At 49.0% G+C, this 13,988-nt stretch overlaps 1 protein-coding gene across 3 annotated transcripts in view; it reads left to right on the top strand.

Annotated features, from left to right (window-relative positions):
- Positions 1–13,988, top strand: part of LOC115339375 (rho GTPase-activating protein 39-like) — a 59,581-nt gene that overhangs the window by 13,458 nt on the left and 32,135 nt on the right. The window contains exon 2 of one of the 3 annotated variants that reach the window (XM_030009284.2): positions 2,700–2,828. The exons of the other annotated variants lie outside the window; for them this stretch is intronic. Within the exon in view, the coding sequence (XP_029865144.1) occupies positions 2,815–2,828 (14 nt within the window). The 5' untranslated portion in view covers positions 2,700–2,814. The remainder of the gene's footprint in view (positions 1–2,699; positions 2,829–13,988) is intronic. 3 annotated transcript variants of the gene reach the window in all.

Raw genomic sequence — 13,988 nt, 5'->3', positions numbered from 1 at the left:
GGGACAGAGTAGCTGCCTTAGGAGAGAGAAGAAAATTTGCAGCTCCTTGTTTTGGAGTAGAAGTCTGGCGCAGTATATGATCAAGGTATACAAAATCATGAAGGTACTGATTAAGTTCAATTTTCTCTACCAGGTCTTGTGGCGCTAGAACCAGGGGCACTTGATGAAACCTATAGGAGATTGGTTTAAAGTAGGTGGAAGGAAGTACTTTTATTTTACACAATGTGTGATGAACTTCTGAATTCATTGTCCTGGGGGGTTGTGGATGCAAAAGGTATCAGCAGGTTCAAAAAGCATTTGGGTGAACTTATGGGCAGTCGGTCCGAAACAGATGCTAGGAAGAACAGCCAGGGATGTACCTTTAGCATCCATAATACAAGTGTGGATTCTGGGGGAATAAGAAAGAAGATGGAGAGAGGGTATGACCAGGCTCACGTGCTCTGCCTAACAAACCTCTCCGGTTGTCTGGGCTGTAGACAGTATGGAGGGGCAGTTGGTTCCACCCAAGATGCGTATCTTACGTTCCTGAAAGTTTCCAGGAACCAGTATTAAGTAGGAATGTAGATAGATATGGCGTGTTGTGGAAGAGCCGGCATGGCTTTTATAGACTAAAATTGAGCCACATGACTCCATGGGTACTTGGAAGGCGTTTGCAAGCACATGGCAGGGGTGATACAGTGGAGTGGTCTAGTGGACCTCTCTGAAAGGTTTCAGCACGGGTTATCCAAGAAAAGCCCATCATGGGATGCATGGGTGAATAAATGGTTAAAAGATAGGGTACAAAGACAAGGAGGAGTAGACTGTCAGACTTCACAGTGGAGGGAAGTCCCACGGGGAGCCAGGCTGTGATCTCTGCCACTCACAGCGTTTGTTCATGACCTAGAAAAGGGGATGAAAGCGATGGCTGGGGCAGTGTGTGCCACGATCCACGTGCACAGTGATGGGCTCTGAGCAAATGAGGTAAGAAATCCTGAGCACTGAAATTCAGGAATGAGGTTGGGGGTAACAAGTGTTTCTGCAAAAGTATCGGCTGCTGTTTGGCAGCACTGCAGGAAGGGAAGAGGAGGTTGTGAACGGCAAAGAGGGGAGCAGAGGACAGAATGAAAAAGTCATGACACCACTGTGGTCTGGTGTCACATTAACTATTAAGTGAGCGTCAGGTCATCCCGTCTCAGAGAAGTCCTTGCTTCTAACTGCTGGAAGTAGAATAAGTGCCTCTGTGGTTTTTTTCTCTCTCTCTCTTTTTTTTTTTTTCAGTGGCAAATACTATGTGCTGGAGGCACATGAGGACCATCTAGGTGGACATCAAATATAAAGGGAAGTTGAGTATGGTCTAGATCTTTGCCCCAATCCATCGGCTATGCTGTAAAAGAAGGATGGAGAGAGCACTGCCAGCTTTGATGTCTTTCTGAATTTGCCCCTTTTCTGCTGCCTTCCTTGCCATTGCTGAAAGTGAAAAGCTCAGTTTTGGACTGAACACAAGCTAATAAATGCTTGAGTTTTTGGTGAGAGAAAACAAAAGGAACTTGTTTTGGGCACCAAATCAGAAAGTAAATTGTTCTCACACTCTGTTCACTGTTACCATGTATAGCAATTACTGCTATGGCAACAGATATTTTCAAGATCCAGCCAAGATCTTCCAGGGCTGCAGCATAACTTCTGATACTTGCTCATTGTGGTGCTGTTAATAACTGTGTTTTCCCCCCGTCATAGCCAGGAAGTTTCTTCTTCCTCATGTACCAAGTGCAAGGGATAAACTCATTTTAAATCAGTTGTGGGGAGAAGTGACACTGGGGATTTCCTGGATTTTTTTTTTTTTTTTTTGTTCTGGAGATCCTGTCTAGCACTGCCAGCTCTGCAGCCACCTTCTGAGCTGAGCTGTCTCTCTTGTGCTATTTATAACAAAGCCCAGACTGAATTTTTTTTTTTTTTTTTTCCCTCCTCCCCTTAAACCAGGACAAACAGATGACACATATTTACTCTTCCAGCTATGCACAGAAGCTTAAGTGTTTATTTCAGGCTGACTTGGTCAAGGGGAGAACTTGCTGCCAATTAAACATGATCTGGGTCAGGCTCTGGTCTGCAAAATTTCTTTACTTATCTCTTGGTCATTTAAGCAAGATAACCGCTGTGTATTCAAATTTTCTGTTCAACTGTTCTTGTCAGTAGTTGAATTTAGCCATGTTTAAAACCCCCAAGTGCACATCCACCTTTTCCCAGCTGCATTAGCATGCCCATATGAATCTCCTTCAAGTTGGAAGCGTGTCAGAAATACCATCAGCAGGTCTTTTCGCACCTGCTGAGGAGCTGTGGAAAAGGTGGGACTTGGGCTTTTGCTTGGGTGGTTCCTCTCGAGCCTGAGCATCTGTGATGCACTGCAGTGGATGAGGACAGGGGTCATGAGTCTGTCCCCAGCTCTGGTTCCGGTTGTACACAAGTCACAACTGTGCAGTCGTCCAGTTTCATCTCTCTAGAGGAACAAGTTGTTTTGCCAGGCTAATCTCCTGTCCCCCAGGGAGTTGGTTTTTCTTCTGCAGAAGTGTAGCTATTAACTGTAAAAGCCTCCCTGCCCCCTTTCCTCCCCACCTGGAGAGTTAAAAGGAAGACTCTCTATGAGCACTCTGGTTTTCCTTATTTTCTGGCACTCAAGTCTTGCAGCTTCTTCCGATGTCACTGTCTTTGACATCACCCTTCCCCAGATCTCCCTGACCTGCTGGACTGACAGCCTACCATCAACTGAGAGAAAAAGATTTAGTGAAAACACAGAATCTTTTATCCTACCAACCTCCTTGGAGAAGCTGAAGAAATGAGCATATGACCTGCAAAAGGTTAGTCCACGGCAATAAATAATTCAGTTGTGTCCACAGGGAGTGACTGCATCCTTCTTTTATTGCTCCTCTACCTGTTTCTCAGGAAGGAGGGTCTGTTGAACGTAGTACCACTGGAGGCACTGCCAAGGGCTGCGGCTCCCTGGGGAGGCAGCACATGCGATGCAGGAGTTCAGCCAAGTAAGCCTGGCTGGGACGGTACCGGCTCATGTAGCCCAGCTGGTTTTTCTCCTGGACATCTCCAAGAAACTGAGACCCTTTTTGAGAGCCTTTGGTGACTGACAGTTATTCACCAGTAACTGCCGCCTTGCTGACTCTTGGGAAGGTTAATCCCACCTTTGTTTCTATGACATGGTGAGAGGAAAGGCAGATTTGGGGCTTTAACTTATCATGCTTTGTTCCGACATGCAGGATTGCAGAGATGTTCAGTTTTGAAAAGGCCATGACTGTGTTTTAAGGCAAGGTTGAGAGACTCAGTCTTTGTTTCTCATTAATTAAAACCACATCTTGTTAATGACAAAGCACCAGAACTATACATCACTAGTATTTTTGTTTATTTGGTGTTTGAAGATGTTACTATAGTCACTGCTAATCCTACAGATGTGTGTGTATAGTACACAAAGCAGAGGTTGAAATACAGCTCACAGGATGTGACTCTTACCCACACTGTAACGTTTTGGAGACCATTGGGAAAAGAATGTCAGTTCGGGGCAACACTTAACACACCTTGCCTTTCAGAGGAAGCTTTTTTCATGGCTTATTACATCAGAATTAAAAACAATGGAAAAAATCAAACACAGGCTGTGTTTTTTCATCCCAAACGGCTAATTCACTCATTGATAGGTGAGCTTTTCAGAGCTTGAGGTGTGCATGGAGCAGGGAACTGTGCGCTGCTCCATGAGGCAAATGTGTGGGAGGGGGAGGCTGCAGGAGGGGACTGATGCTGTGCGGTCCAGTTCGTTGGCTCCGCAGCATCCTTACTGTGTCATGTCCGATGTGATTTTCATTCGGCGATTCCTGCAGGCAAAACAAATATAAGAAATTAATTTCTCATGGAAAAGAGGGGGTTTTGCTTATTGTTTTATGAAGGGTTTATGAACTCTCTGGCTGAGGTTTTCAGCAATTTATTTACTGCCTCTCTTCCCTTGCCAGAGGAAATTAGTGTGCTTTGGGCTGGGGAAAATGATGACTCTGAAGCAGCTCCTCAGCATGGAGTCCTGTTGGGATGAGTTTCCTGATGGCAGCTCAGGGCGCAGGGGAGAGTTTGCGGACTCTGTGTTTCCTATTGCCTTTGACTTGCTGCCAAATTCTGCTGCCGTCCTGGCATTGTAGTGGTTAACTTGAGTCACGGTTAACAAGCTTGGACAGCTAATACTTTCAGGAGGTTCTCTGCATTTGTTCCTGCTTAGTTTTTTCAACAGAGTTGGCAGAGACAGCTGCAGCCAGAGATTGGCGGAAGAATGAAACAGCCTAGAAAAGTTGTGATGAAACACTGTTATCTTTGTTTTATACTTTTAGCCACCAGTGTCTTGTGGGCTCCACTAGCTGAGAAATAACCCAGTCCCTTGCAAACCGCATCTGTGCTGCGCATGAGTTTTCAAGGGACTCTGTGTTTCAGCTAATAAATGACTGGCAGCCCTTTAAACGAAGAGAGACAGAGGGCCATTATTTTGCTAATGCCATGCGTTTAGGAATGTCGCTGCTTCAGATATGTGGCTTTGCAGACTGGTGCTTGAAAGTCTTATGCTCTGCAATCCGGCTGTTTGTAGGGAGTCAACAGCTGGCACTCTCGGTGACACCAGGCTGTTTGTGTACGGCCTTGCCTTGCAGGTGCTCTACCCTGTAATTGCAACCTTGGTCTGCTCCTACCCTCCACCGCTGCCGGCTCCTGTGCCTCCTTTAGAAAAGCTGAAGTTGTGGTGGGTTTTTTATGGTCTGGTGGGGTTATTTTAGACCTGAGGTGGGTGTCTCAAGAGGTCCTTTCAGTCCCTGTCCCTGTATGCTGTTGCTACGGCAGCTGCTCGGTTCTGAGGTACCAGCTGATGGGTTTGCCTTTTCTGGTTTTGTAGGTTTCTTTTCTTTTCCTGTCTTCCCAGTCTTCACTCACCAACATCATTCAGAAACCTCTGTAAATGTTTTCTCCTTGTTGCTCAGTGTTTCCCTGCGTAGCAAAGGAACATCTCTGTGCCTGGTGTAAGCAAGCCTCTGGTAATTGGCTGTTTGCTTTGCTCTGTCGTGGCTGCAATGGGCACTCTCTTCCCTTCAATGAAGATGGTACAAAAATTGTTCTTCTTTTCGCCTCCTGTATGGGGGAAATGGTACGCCCTGTAGCACTGCAGCATGTTTGTGGCCATGCAATGCCTTGCATGGTTTCACTAAGCCCAGGATGATCTTGTCCGTGCACAGAAAAGATGAAAATCAGTTGGCTGCAGAGTTAATGCTGCAGAGTTGTGTTCTTCGTGCAGTGTGAGTGATGTGGGCTGCTGCTGGGGTGGTGGAGCAGTTGCTGGGTTTATGTGGTGGGGCAGCTTTTCCAGAACAGCTTCTGATTGTGGAGCCTCCTGTTCCTGGGCTGTTCTCCTTGGCATTGGCTGGCCAAGGCAGCAGCTGCGGAGTCCCTGTCTGCAAGGGCTTCATGGCAATACTGGGAGGAATCCCTGAAATTGGTAGCAGTGAAATAGGAGGCCATGAAGAGTAAATCTCAGTCCTGAAGCAGCTGGGCAGCAAGCTAGATAAATCAGGACCTTTGTCAGTAATTCCTAGAATGACAGAGAGGGCAGTGGGTGCTGCCATGTCCTTGAAATAGCAGGGATATTATCTGTGTGACATTACTTGCTTTGGCACAGGGAGAGGACTTGGTGTGTGCTGATTCTCCAGAGTTCTGGGCTTTTGCCCTTCATCCTTTTGGCAGGTGCATCTTCTCCACCTCATTCCTGCAGCCATATCAGCGTGATGCTCTTGGCCCCAGGAGCAGCCTTGTCAGCTTTGGGAAATGTCGCCCTGCTTAGGTCTGATTTATTTCTGTTCAGCAGCTGGTGAGAGTCGTGGGGGACTTAGGGGTCTGTGGAAACAGAAACAAGCCATGTCAAGCTTTCTGGTCACTGACCAGGGTTTCAGCAGAGGATAACCCTATGGTGTTGGGGCTCATCAGGAAGGCAGGAGACTCATGCACAGGTTCTGGTCTGTCCCTTTCTCTTGCTGTGTGTACATCCCCTCATAAAAACAGGAACAACTCAGGCCTTATTTTAGGGTCACATTCATGCTGGGAGGCTCTTAGGTGCTTTGGGTCCCATCTTGGGCAGATCCTGTATGACTCCGTGCCAGCACATGCTCCTGGAGGTGGATAAAGCCCAGCTCTGCTCTGGCTGGAAGCATCTGTCTTAGCTTGGTGTGTCCCAAGAAGACATAACGAGAAAGCAGATGTGTGAATTTGGGTACCTCATTGCAGAGATTTTCATGCTGGAAAGGATCCGGGTGGTGCAGCTGGCGATGGCCTCACATAAGTAGCAGCTGCCCCTTCGGTGGGGTCCTGTACAGGTAGGATGGCCACAATGATGCTCATCAAGCTGTGCTTTCAGCATATGTGCCTGTACAAATCCTCCCTGAAACTGGGGGCATCACCTCTGGGGGCGATGGGAAGGTGTCAGGCTGCTGCCCTGGGGCTGGTCTTGGAATGCCTTGGTGGGGCAGCACCAGGGGATGGAGGGAGGGCAGGATATGTCCCAGCCGTGGTAGTCAGTTGTTGCTGAACTCACAGGTTGTCCTGTAATTCCTTCACCTAAGCAGCTGTGAAGTATTTACTCTCTAGGACATTGCTAAAATTGAGGTTTTCCCATGTAAACCCTGTTTGTTGGAGACAAAGTCTGGTTATGAGTGTGTTGAGGTGGGATGCAATCACTGTCAGAGTGCGGTGCTTCTGTATCGCTCTGAGTCTGATGGCATCAGACCTGACCATGTGTCCTGGGATTGATGCAGCCTGTGGCTGTGCAGGTGGGAGGACAGTACTGAGCTGCGTCAGGCCTCAGCTCCCCTCCAGAGTACCCTGTGCCCCTTGGGCAGGGACTGTCTGGCTGGCACTGAGCCTCCCCTGCAGCTGCACCCCCTCCAGCAGCTGGGATTTGGATGGGGCTGTGGATCCATGCAGCACGTTTCGGAAGGCGAGAGAGGGGATGAAAACTGCCAGTACTTTTTTTTTTTTTTTTCTTCTGAAACTCCTTCTCAAATGCTCAGCCCTTAAAAGGAAGAACGACTCTGCTGAAGCCTTTGCTGAGCATAGGAGGTGCCGCTGTGTCTGGGGCAAAGCAGAGCTTTCGGGAGGCTGTTTAAGGATTGGGGTTTGGGCTGAGCTCTGACGTGCAAAAAAAACTCCTGCCATGATGGCAGGAGAGATCCAGGGGATGCCATGGCAGCAGCTGGAGCACTGGATGGGTTGTCCAGGCAGATCCTGTAGCCCAAGGAAACTGGCTCACTGCTCTGTTGTGGCCCCGGGGCCCAAGCTCTACAAGGGATTTTGTTCCCCAGTCATGTAAAACCCCTGGGCTGGTTGGGACAGATAAGCAGGAGAGGCTGTCCAGCCACATCTGTGTCCTTGGCCAGCTTGGGGACCCTTACAAAGAGCAGAGGGAAGTGCCTGTAACTTTTTTGACACTGAATGCTTTTTGACATCTTGTATCTTTCACCTTCTGCCCAGGCTGCAGTGGCCACAGCTGGTGTCTAACCATAATGCAGTCAGAGGTGTTCACCCTCACTGACAATTTGGGGACAGAGAGAAGCAAGAGGCCCTTGGCCTTCAAGGGAGCAGCAGGTCCTTTCCCCAGGCACAGCAGCCAGCTCTGCTCTGCGCCTCCAACAGGAGCTGCGGCAAGAGCCTGTGCTTACCCCAGCTGTGCAGGCACAGGCAGAGCTATGCCTGGTCTGCATTGTCAAGATTTTTTTTAATGGGAGTGGATTTCACTTCTCCTTCTGCCCTCAGGTGCAATTTCCTTAGTGTTGGTCTGTGCAATCCCCTGGTGACTGTGCCCACATCTCTGGTACCTGAACTCTTCCTGCTCTGTTAGTGCCCATCCAGCAGGTGCTTTACGCTCTGTCCCAAAGCCATGAAAACACAGATGTTTCCTGCCCCTTGCTCTTCCTTCTGTCACAGAACCCCTGTCCTGTGGAGGAGGGATGGAGGATGATGTGGGGGTGAGCAACACTTCCAAGTCCTTCTGTCTTCCCATCCCCATGGCGTGCTCTCTGCATGACTCCAAGGCTTGCCTGGGAGTGATTATAGGGTCTGGATCAGTATGAGCCTGGTGCTGCCGGTGGGGCTGCGCAAGTCCTCGTGGGCAGTGCTCAGCACAGAGTGAATGATGGAGAGCATGAAGGTTGGCGTGGTGGGAGTTTCTGTAGTGCCCTCCCTTCTCCCTGCTGAGATACAGTGCTCTGAGATGCCTGTGCATCCATCCCACCCAAGGTTCAGGTGCTGGTGTCAGGCCGTAGGAGCTTATGCCTTTGGGGCTGTTCTGGCCTTCATTTTAAGTTGATTATCTTTGTAGTGCATGGCATAGCACTTGGCATGGTGTCTGTCCTCTCTTGGGGAGGATTCCCCTCTACCCTGCCAGGTCCTCTTGTGGAGACCCCAGGAAATCTTAGCTGTGTCCTGAAAGTCCTTTTTTCTTACTTTCACTGTGAGACAGGATCTTGGAGGAATCTGCTGTTAATTTTGGTGCTGCCCTGACCAGCTCCTATGGGATGAGCTGCCCCATTGCTGTCAGTTCTACTCTGGAGCCAGGGTGAATCGGGAGACTTGCAGCGGCAAGATGGGAGCCAGCAGTGCTGGCACAAGGACTGAGGGAAAGTTTGGGAACAACTCGGGAAGAAGCAAGAACCAGCAGAGTCTGAGCAACCAAAAGACCACCAAGTTTGTCATCTGACATCTCTATCTTTGAAAATACCAGTTAGCAGAAGGCTTGGGGCTTTGTTTGGTTGGTGGGGGTTTTTTTGTTGTTGGTTTGTGTTTTGGTTTTTTTGTTGTTTTTTTTTAATTAAAAACACCAAAGCAATGAGATGCTTTGTGTGACAGGAGAGAGCCTGGAAAAGGTCTTACCTCTAACCCACCCAAGTCATGGTGCTGGGCTCTGTTCTCCTCTCCGTAATGTGTTGCTGGGCTGGGCTCTGCTTTCAGAGGGCTGCCCCCGTTCTGCTCTTGCTGGAGCTGAGCATATGTTCTCAGGCTTTGAGCAATTGCAGCCATTTGTTCTATATTTTCACAGTCTGGTCTGTCTCCTGTGAAGCAGAGGTTGGTTTGTTTGCATAATGCTTATTTTCAGAAGCAGGAGAGTTTTAGGAACAGGCTGACATTGTATTTATTTTAGTTTGTCTATAATTTTTGTTAGAAGGATGCATGTGTATTCAAAAGAAATTCAGATACATGTATAGGAGGGGAAGAGGGTTGTTTTGGTTACTTGCCCCCCCCCCCCCCCCCCCGGTCTAAATTACAGCTTTTCTGTACTTGGCTGAGAGAAGGCAGTGAATAAAGCCTAAATTGACTGTGTCAGCTGATGGAGCATCTCTGCAAGGAGCTCGTGCTAGAGACCTTTTTGAAGGCCCTCTGCAGCACCAGGATATAGATGAGTTTTACAGCCTTGTCCTGGCTTTGATGTGCAGATCTGAGCAACCTGGAGCCACGTGGGTGTTGCACTTTATTGTTCAGCATTTGCACCGAGCAAAGTTGGTTTTTTTAGGGGAGTCTGTTTGATAACCCATCCAGTGTGCTGGGGTGCTGTGCTGGCTTTGCCCATCATGCAGAAGGTGAAGGGGCAAGCATGATCCAATTTAAAAAAAAAAAAAAAAAAAAAAAAGCTATGCTGATGTTGGGGTGCTTGAAGGAGGCTCTGAACTCTTTGTCTCTGCAGGACAGATCATTTCAGATGCCCGTCCCTGTCATCCCAGCTGCTTGCTGCAGCGAGGAGCCCTGGACCCCATCCATGCGTCCCCACCTCTAGCCGGTGTCACAGTGTGACTGGTCTCTGAGAGTTGTACTTCAATCTCTGTGTGTGTCTGATGGCCAAACTCTTCGTTCCTCATCCTCAAGGAGGACCACTTCATAGGCACTTAGTCTCAGCATTGATACATCCTTAGTTAGATGACCTCTGATGATGGGATCTGCCTGGTCCTGGGGCCCCACGACCTCCTGGGGCTTCACAGAGGCTTCAGCAGCCCTGGCTTGGAGCCATAGGCAAAGAACTGCAGCTCTTTGTGCAAGGACACAGCAAGGTGGCTGCCCTGTGCACGGTGTGGTAGCAACACCTTGTCCCTGCAAGGTGTGGAGATGATGTAAAGGGAAGCATCAACACTCAAAGGTCATGTTGGCCTATAGCCCCTCTAGTTCTTCAGCCTCCTGCTGTCCAGGAGGGTCCCTTGCCCTCTGAGCGTAGCCATCCTTCTGTGATACTAAATATGAGACAATACACAAGCTGAATTCAGACTCCTGTTTCCTGGAGGAAGAGCTTAATTTTCCAGTTGCTTTTCTTTGTGTTGGGGCCACCTTTGACCATGCTGCAGGCTCCCTTTGAGGGCATTAGTCTTCAAAAATCCCACTTAGTATGGAGTCATGTTTGACCAAGAAGGACTTGGTACTGCCCCAGCTCTCTGCAGAGCTCATCCCAAAGAAGGGAAGTGGGGGAAGGAGGTGGGATCTTGGCTTGAAGCACAGAAGTCCAAAAATTACAGAACATGCAAGTGAAATGGGGGATCAAGCCATAAGAGCTCTCTTTGCAGCCATGCAGAGGGGTTTGCTCACAGCCTGGTGTGAAGCTCCCTGAGGCAGGGTTTTCCTGTGGCTTTCCTTGGGGCTTCCTTGCCCTTTGCAGGTGAATGCTTCCTTGAGTTGCTGCTGAGCAGTGTGCACAGTTAATGAGTGGAGAGAAGGCTTCATGCGGAGGGCTGGGTGGTTGCATCGCGCTGGTCTCAAGCTGACAGCTCCAGCTGAGAAAACATCTCTCTACTATTCTTGTCTTTGGATGGCCTTGCAAAGAACTTGTGTCCTAGGCTTGGCTGCCCAGGCTGTGGTGTCACTTGGGTGATGGTGGTAAGAAAACCAGCTCTCCTGTGGAGTAGTGGCTGTTTGACTTCTTGGGGTTTCTCAGCTCTTCCTGCAAGTGACTTTTCTCCTGTATCTGGTCCCTTCCATTTCTAGTCCTTCTCCCTTCTCTTTAGTTAAAACAATTTTATTCTTTCCTGGACCTCAGGCTAACATTTGTATTCTTTGTGAGAAGATGTAATGAGGTGATGCTAGCAGGAGGCTCTTTCAGGCCGAAGTACACTTTTTAAAAAAATTATTGTTTTTGTTGTTAATTCCCAGGCTTTGCCAAGCAGGAGTGGCAGCCAGGAGGGACCCAAGCTGTTTTTGAAGGAGCAAAGTTTACAAATGCCCGTCACCTCTGTCCCAGAGGCTGGCATAACAGAGCGCAGCAGCTTGGCCTCTTACCTGCTCTGTCTGTATAACACTTCATAGAAAACAAGCTGCTGGCCTGTAAGGGCTAAGCCTTCAGGTGGGAACAAACCTGTCTGCCTGTGTGACATGCAATTGTGCACAAAAAGCCCTATGCTTCCTCCTGGTTTTTGCATGCCTGGTGCACCGTCCCCCCACATGGCACCTCACAGCTTGGGGACCGAGTCCCCCCCAGCCCCTCCATGGCCCTGCCACCCCTCCAAAATTCAGTGTGCCCGAGGCAAGTGCCTTTGCGGTCAGGTGGGGCTCAGGTCGCTCAGGGCAAGCGGCTGGAGCTGTGGCCTATTTATGAGCTATGAGGCGTGGAAAGTATTTGTGTATTTGCTCAGGACACAGAGGAAACTCCTGAAATCTCTCCAACAATATGGGAGGATGCACACTGGGAATGTGGGTTTGTTTTTGGAATCAAGTGGGGATTTTGTTGAAATTCCTCCGTGTTGCGGGCTCTGGTGACCGGATTAGTTCCCCAGTGCTGCCGTGATGCTGGTGGGCTGCATGTCCCCACACTCGGGCTGTGGTGGGGGTTCGGTCTGGATTTGCAAACTGGACCTGCAGGGAAGTTCTGCGCCTAGGGACGTTGAGTCCCAAGAGATGAGACAGACTGAAACCACTGCAGTAATCCCGCTGGTGTGACCGTGACTGGGTGCCGCCATGCTGGCGGGAGCAGGCATGTGCTCTGTAGCTGCTGTGTCACCCAGCACTTGGAGCTGAGACAGTGGGGAAAAACATTATTCAAACCATTCCCAGGAAACTTCTTTAACCCTGTGAAGGGGGGTTGGAATTAATTTTTTTTGTGTCCAAGTTAAGGCCTTATCTCTCTGCAATCCTGGGTTTATCACATCTTTCCAGAGTTCCTGATGTTATGTTCGAGGCTTGTGTGGCAGCCCAGGGCTGGCCCTGCTCCAGGAATGCGCTCCTTGCCTTTCCTTTTCTTTCTTTACATATAAATGTGTTTGTACGAAACTCTTTGGTATTTCATTGTGTTCTGTGCTGATTTTTTTCCCTGGTTAAACTCCACCTCGGTCATCCTCAACCCCTCAATTTTCAGGGGAGCAAAGAGGTCACCAACCCAAGTCATCCACTTACATGTCTTTGCACGCAAAGATAAATGTAAGCTTGTTAAAACGGAAGACTATAGTTAGTAACACACGCTCGGTCATGGCCAAGTGCCATGAGAAGAATTCGTTATTTTCAATAGCTTGCACTTAACAGAAAATAGCTGACCTCTCCTCTCTCCTGAGGAGCAACAGCCCTGGTAGGGTGATTGGTGTTTCAGAGCTTTGCTAATCCGGTTGCTGGCAAAACAGATCAAAACCAGTGTGCTCTTCAACATTGAAAAGGTTGATCACTCAACTGCATCTTGATCACTCAGCTGGGTCTTGCAGGGTTTTGGATTTTTTTTTCCTTGCCAAGCAAATACTCCGTAACTACCTCCTGTCTCTCTCCCAAGCTTGTCTGTGTGTGCGTTTCTGTGTGGCTTTCAGAGGAGGGGGTCCTGCTGTGCTTGCTTTCATCTTCCAGCGCTTCCAATGCCTGCTTTCTTCCTCCCCTGCCCTTTCCCTCCCAGGGCAGCGTGCCGTGCTCTCCACCTTTGGGTGAAGCCCCCCACGTTCCAGCACTGGCAGCAGCCTCTCCCTACCTGAAGCTGCCAGTGTGCCACCTCGGTCTAAGTCTCCTTTTCAGTTCCCTGTGCTCCTTTTCCTATTGACTGCCTGTCCTTGTTGTGAAGAGTTATGGTGCTCTCAGAGGTCACTGCTCATCTCATGTCCCCTCTGAGCTGTCCCTCGGACCCTCTTTGCCAGTTCCTTGTCCTACCTGCACTACTTTGCTGCTCTCTCTATGGACATGCTCATCTCGTTCTTCTCCCAGCACTGCTGGGCTCTGCTGCTGCCCTTGTTTTCCCCTATGTATGCCCTGTTTATGGATGATATCCCTTTGCTGTTAACAATGCCCTTGATGATGGCAGTGACTTGCTGACTTGTTCCTGTGCCTATGGTTTGACGTTGCAACTGCATGGAAATAACTGGGCTGGCTCTGTGATTCCCACCCTGAGCCATAGCATGGGATGCTGGTATGGCTTGTGTTGTACCTTAAATAGTGGAACTGATGTAGTTTTGACCAAAAAATACCAAACAACAAACCAGATGTTTTCTGGACACGGGGTTTTCCAAGTGGGATCCCCTCACAGGTGCATTCTTGGCAGTGCCCTGTCCTGCTCTGGCAATGGTGGGAGCTCAGCAGGAATTGATGCTGTGGGGAAAGGCGGTGTGCTCTGCTCCCAGCTGCTTGTTGGACCAGTGCGAATGGTTGTGGGTGGTGATAGCCTGGTCTGGGTGAGCTGATCTGGCTGAAAACAGACCTATGCCACAAAAAAGGTGTCTTTCAGCCGGATCAGCTTCTCCAAATAGCATGTCTGTGGTAGCCTGAACGTTGGCCTTCCATGAAGCTGCATGGAGGTCAGCATTGCATGGTAGGTGTTGTGGTGGGGAGAATTGCACCTTTTCAGAGGCAGGTTGTGTTTATTTTGGGTTGAAATGACATTGTACCTATCAATTTTGTATTCTCAAAGAGTTGAGGAACAGCCTGCTTTTTAGGGGTGCATGCCAGACTGCTTATTATTGAATACACCCATAGTTTTCCTAGCAGGGAGGTGTGATGTGGAATTA

The sequence above is a fragment of the Aquila chrysaetos genome, chromosome 3 (assembly GCF_900496995.4).
Source record: "Aquila chrysaetos chrysaetos chromosome 3, bAquChr1.4, whole genome shotgun sequence".
NCBI lineage: Eukaryota > Metazoa > Chordata > Aves > Accipitriformes > Accipitridae > Aquila > Aquila chrysaetos.
This window is presented reverse-complemented; position numbering and strand designations above follow the sequence as displayed.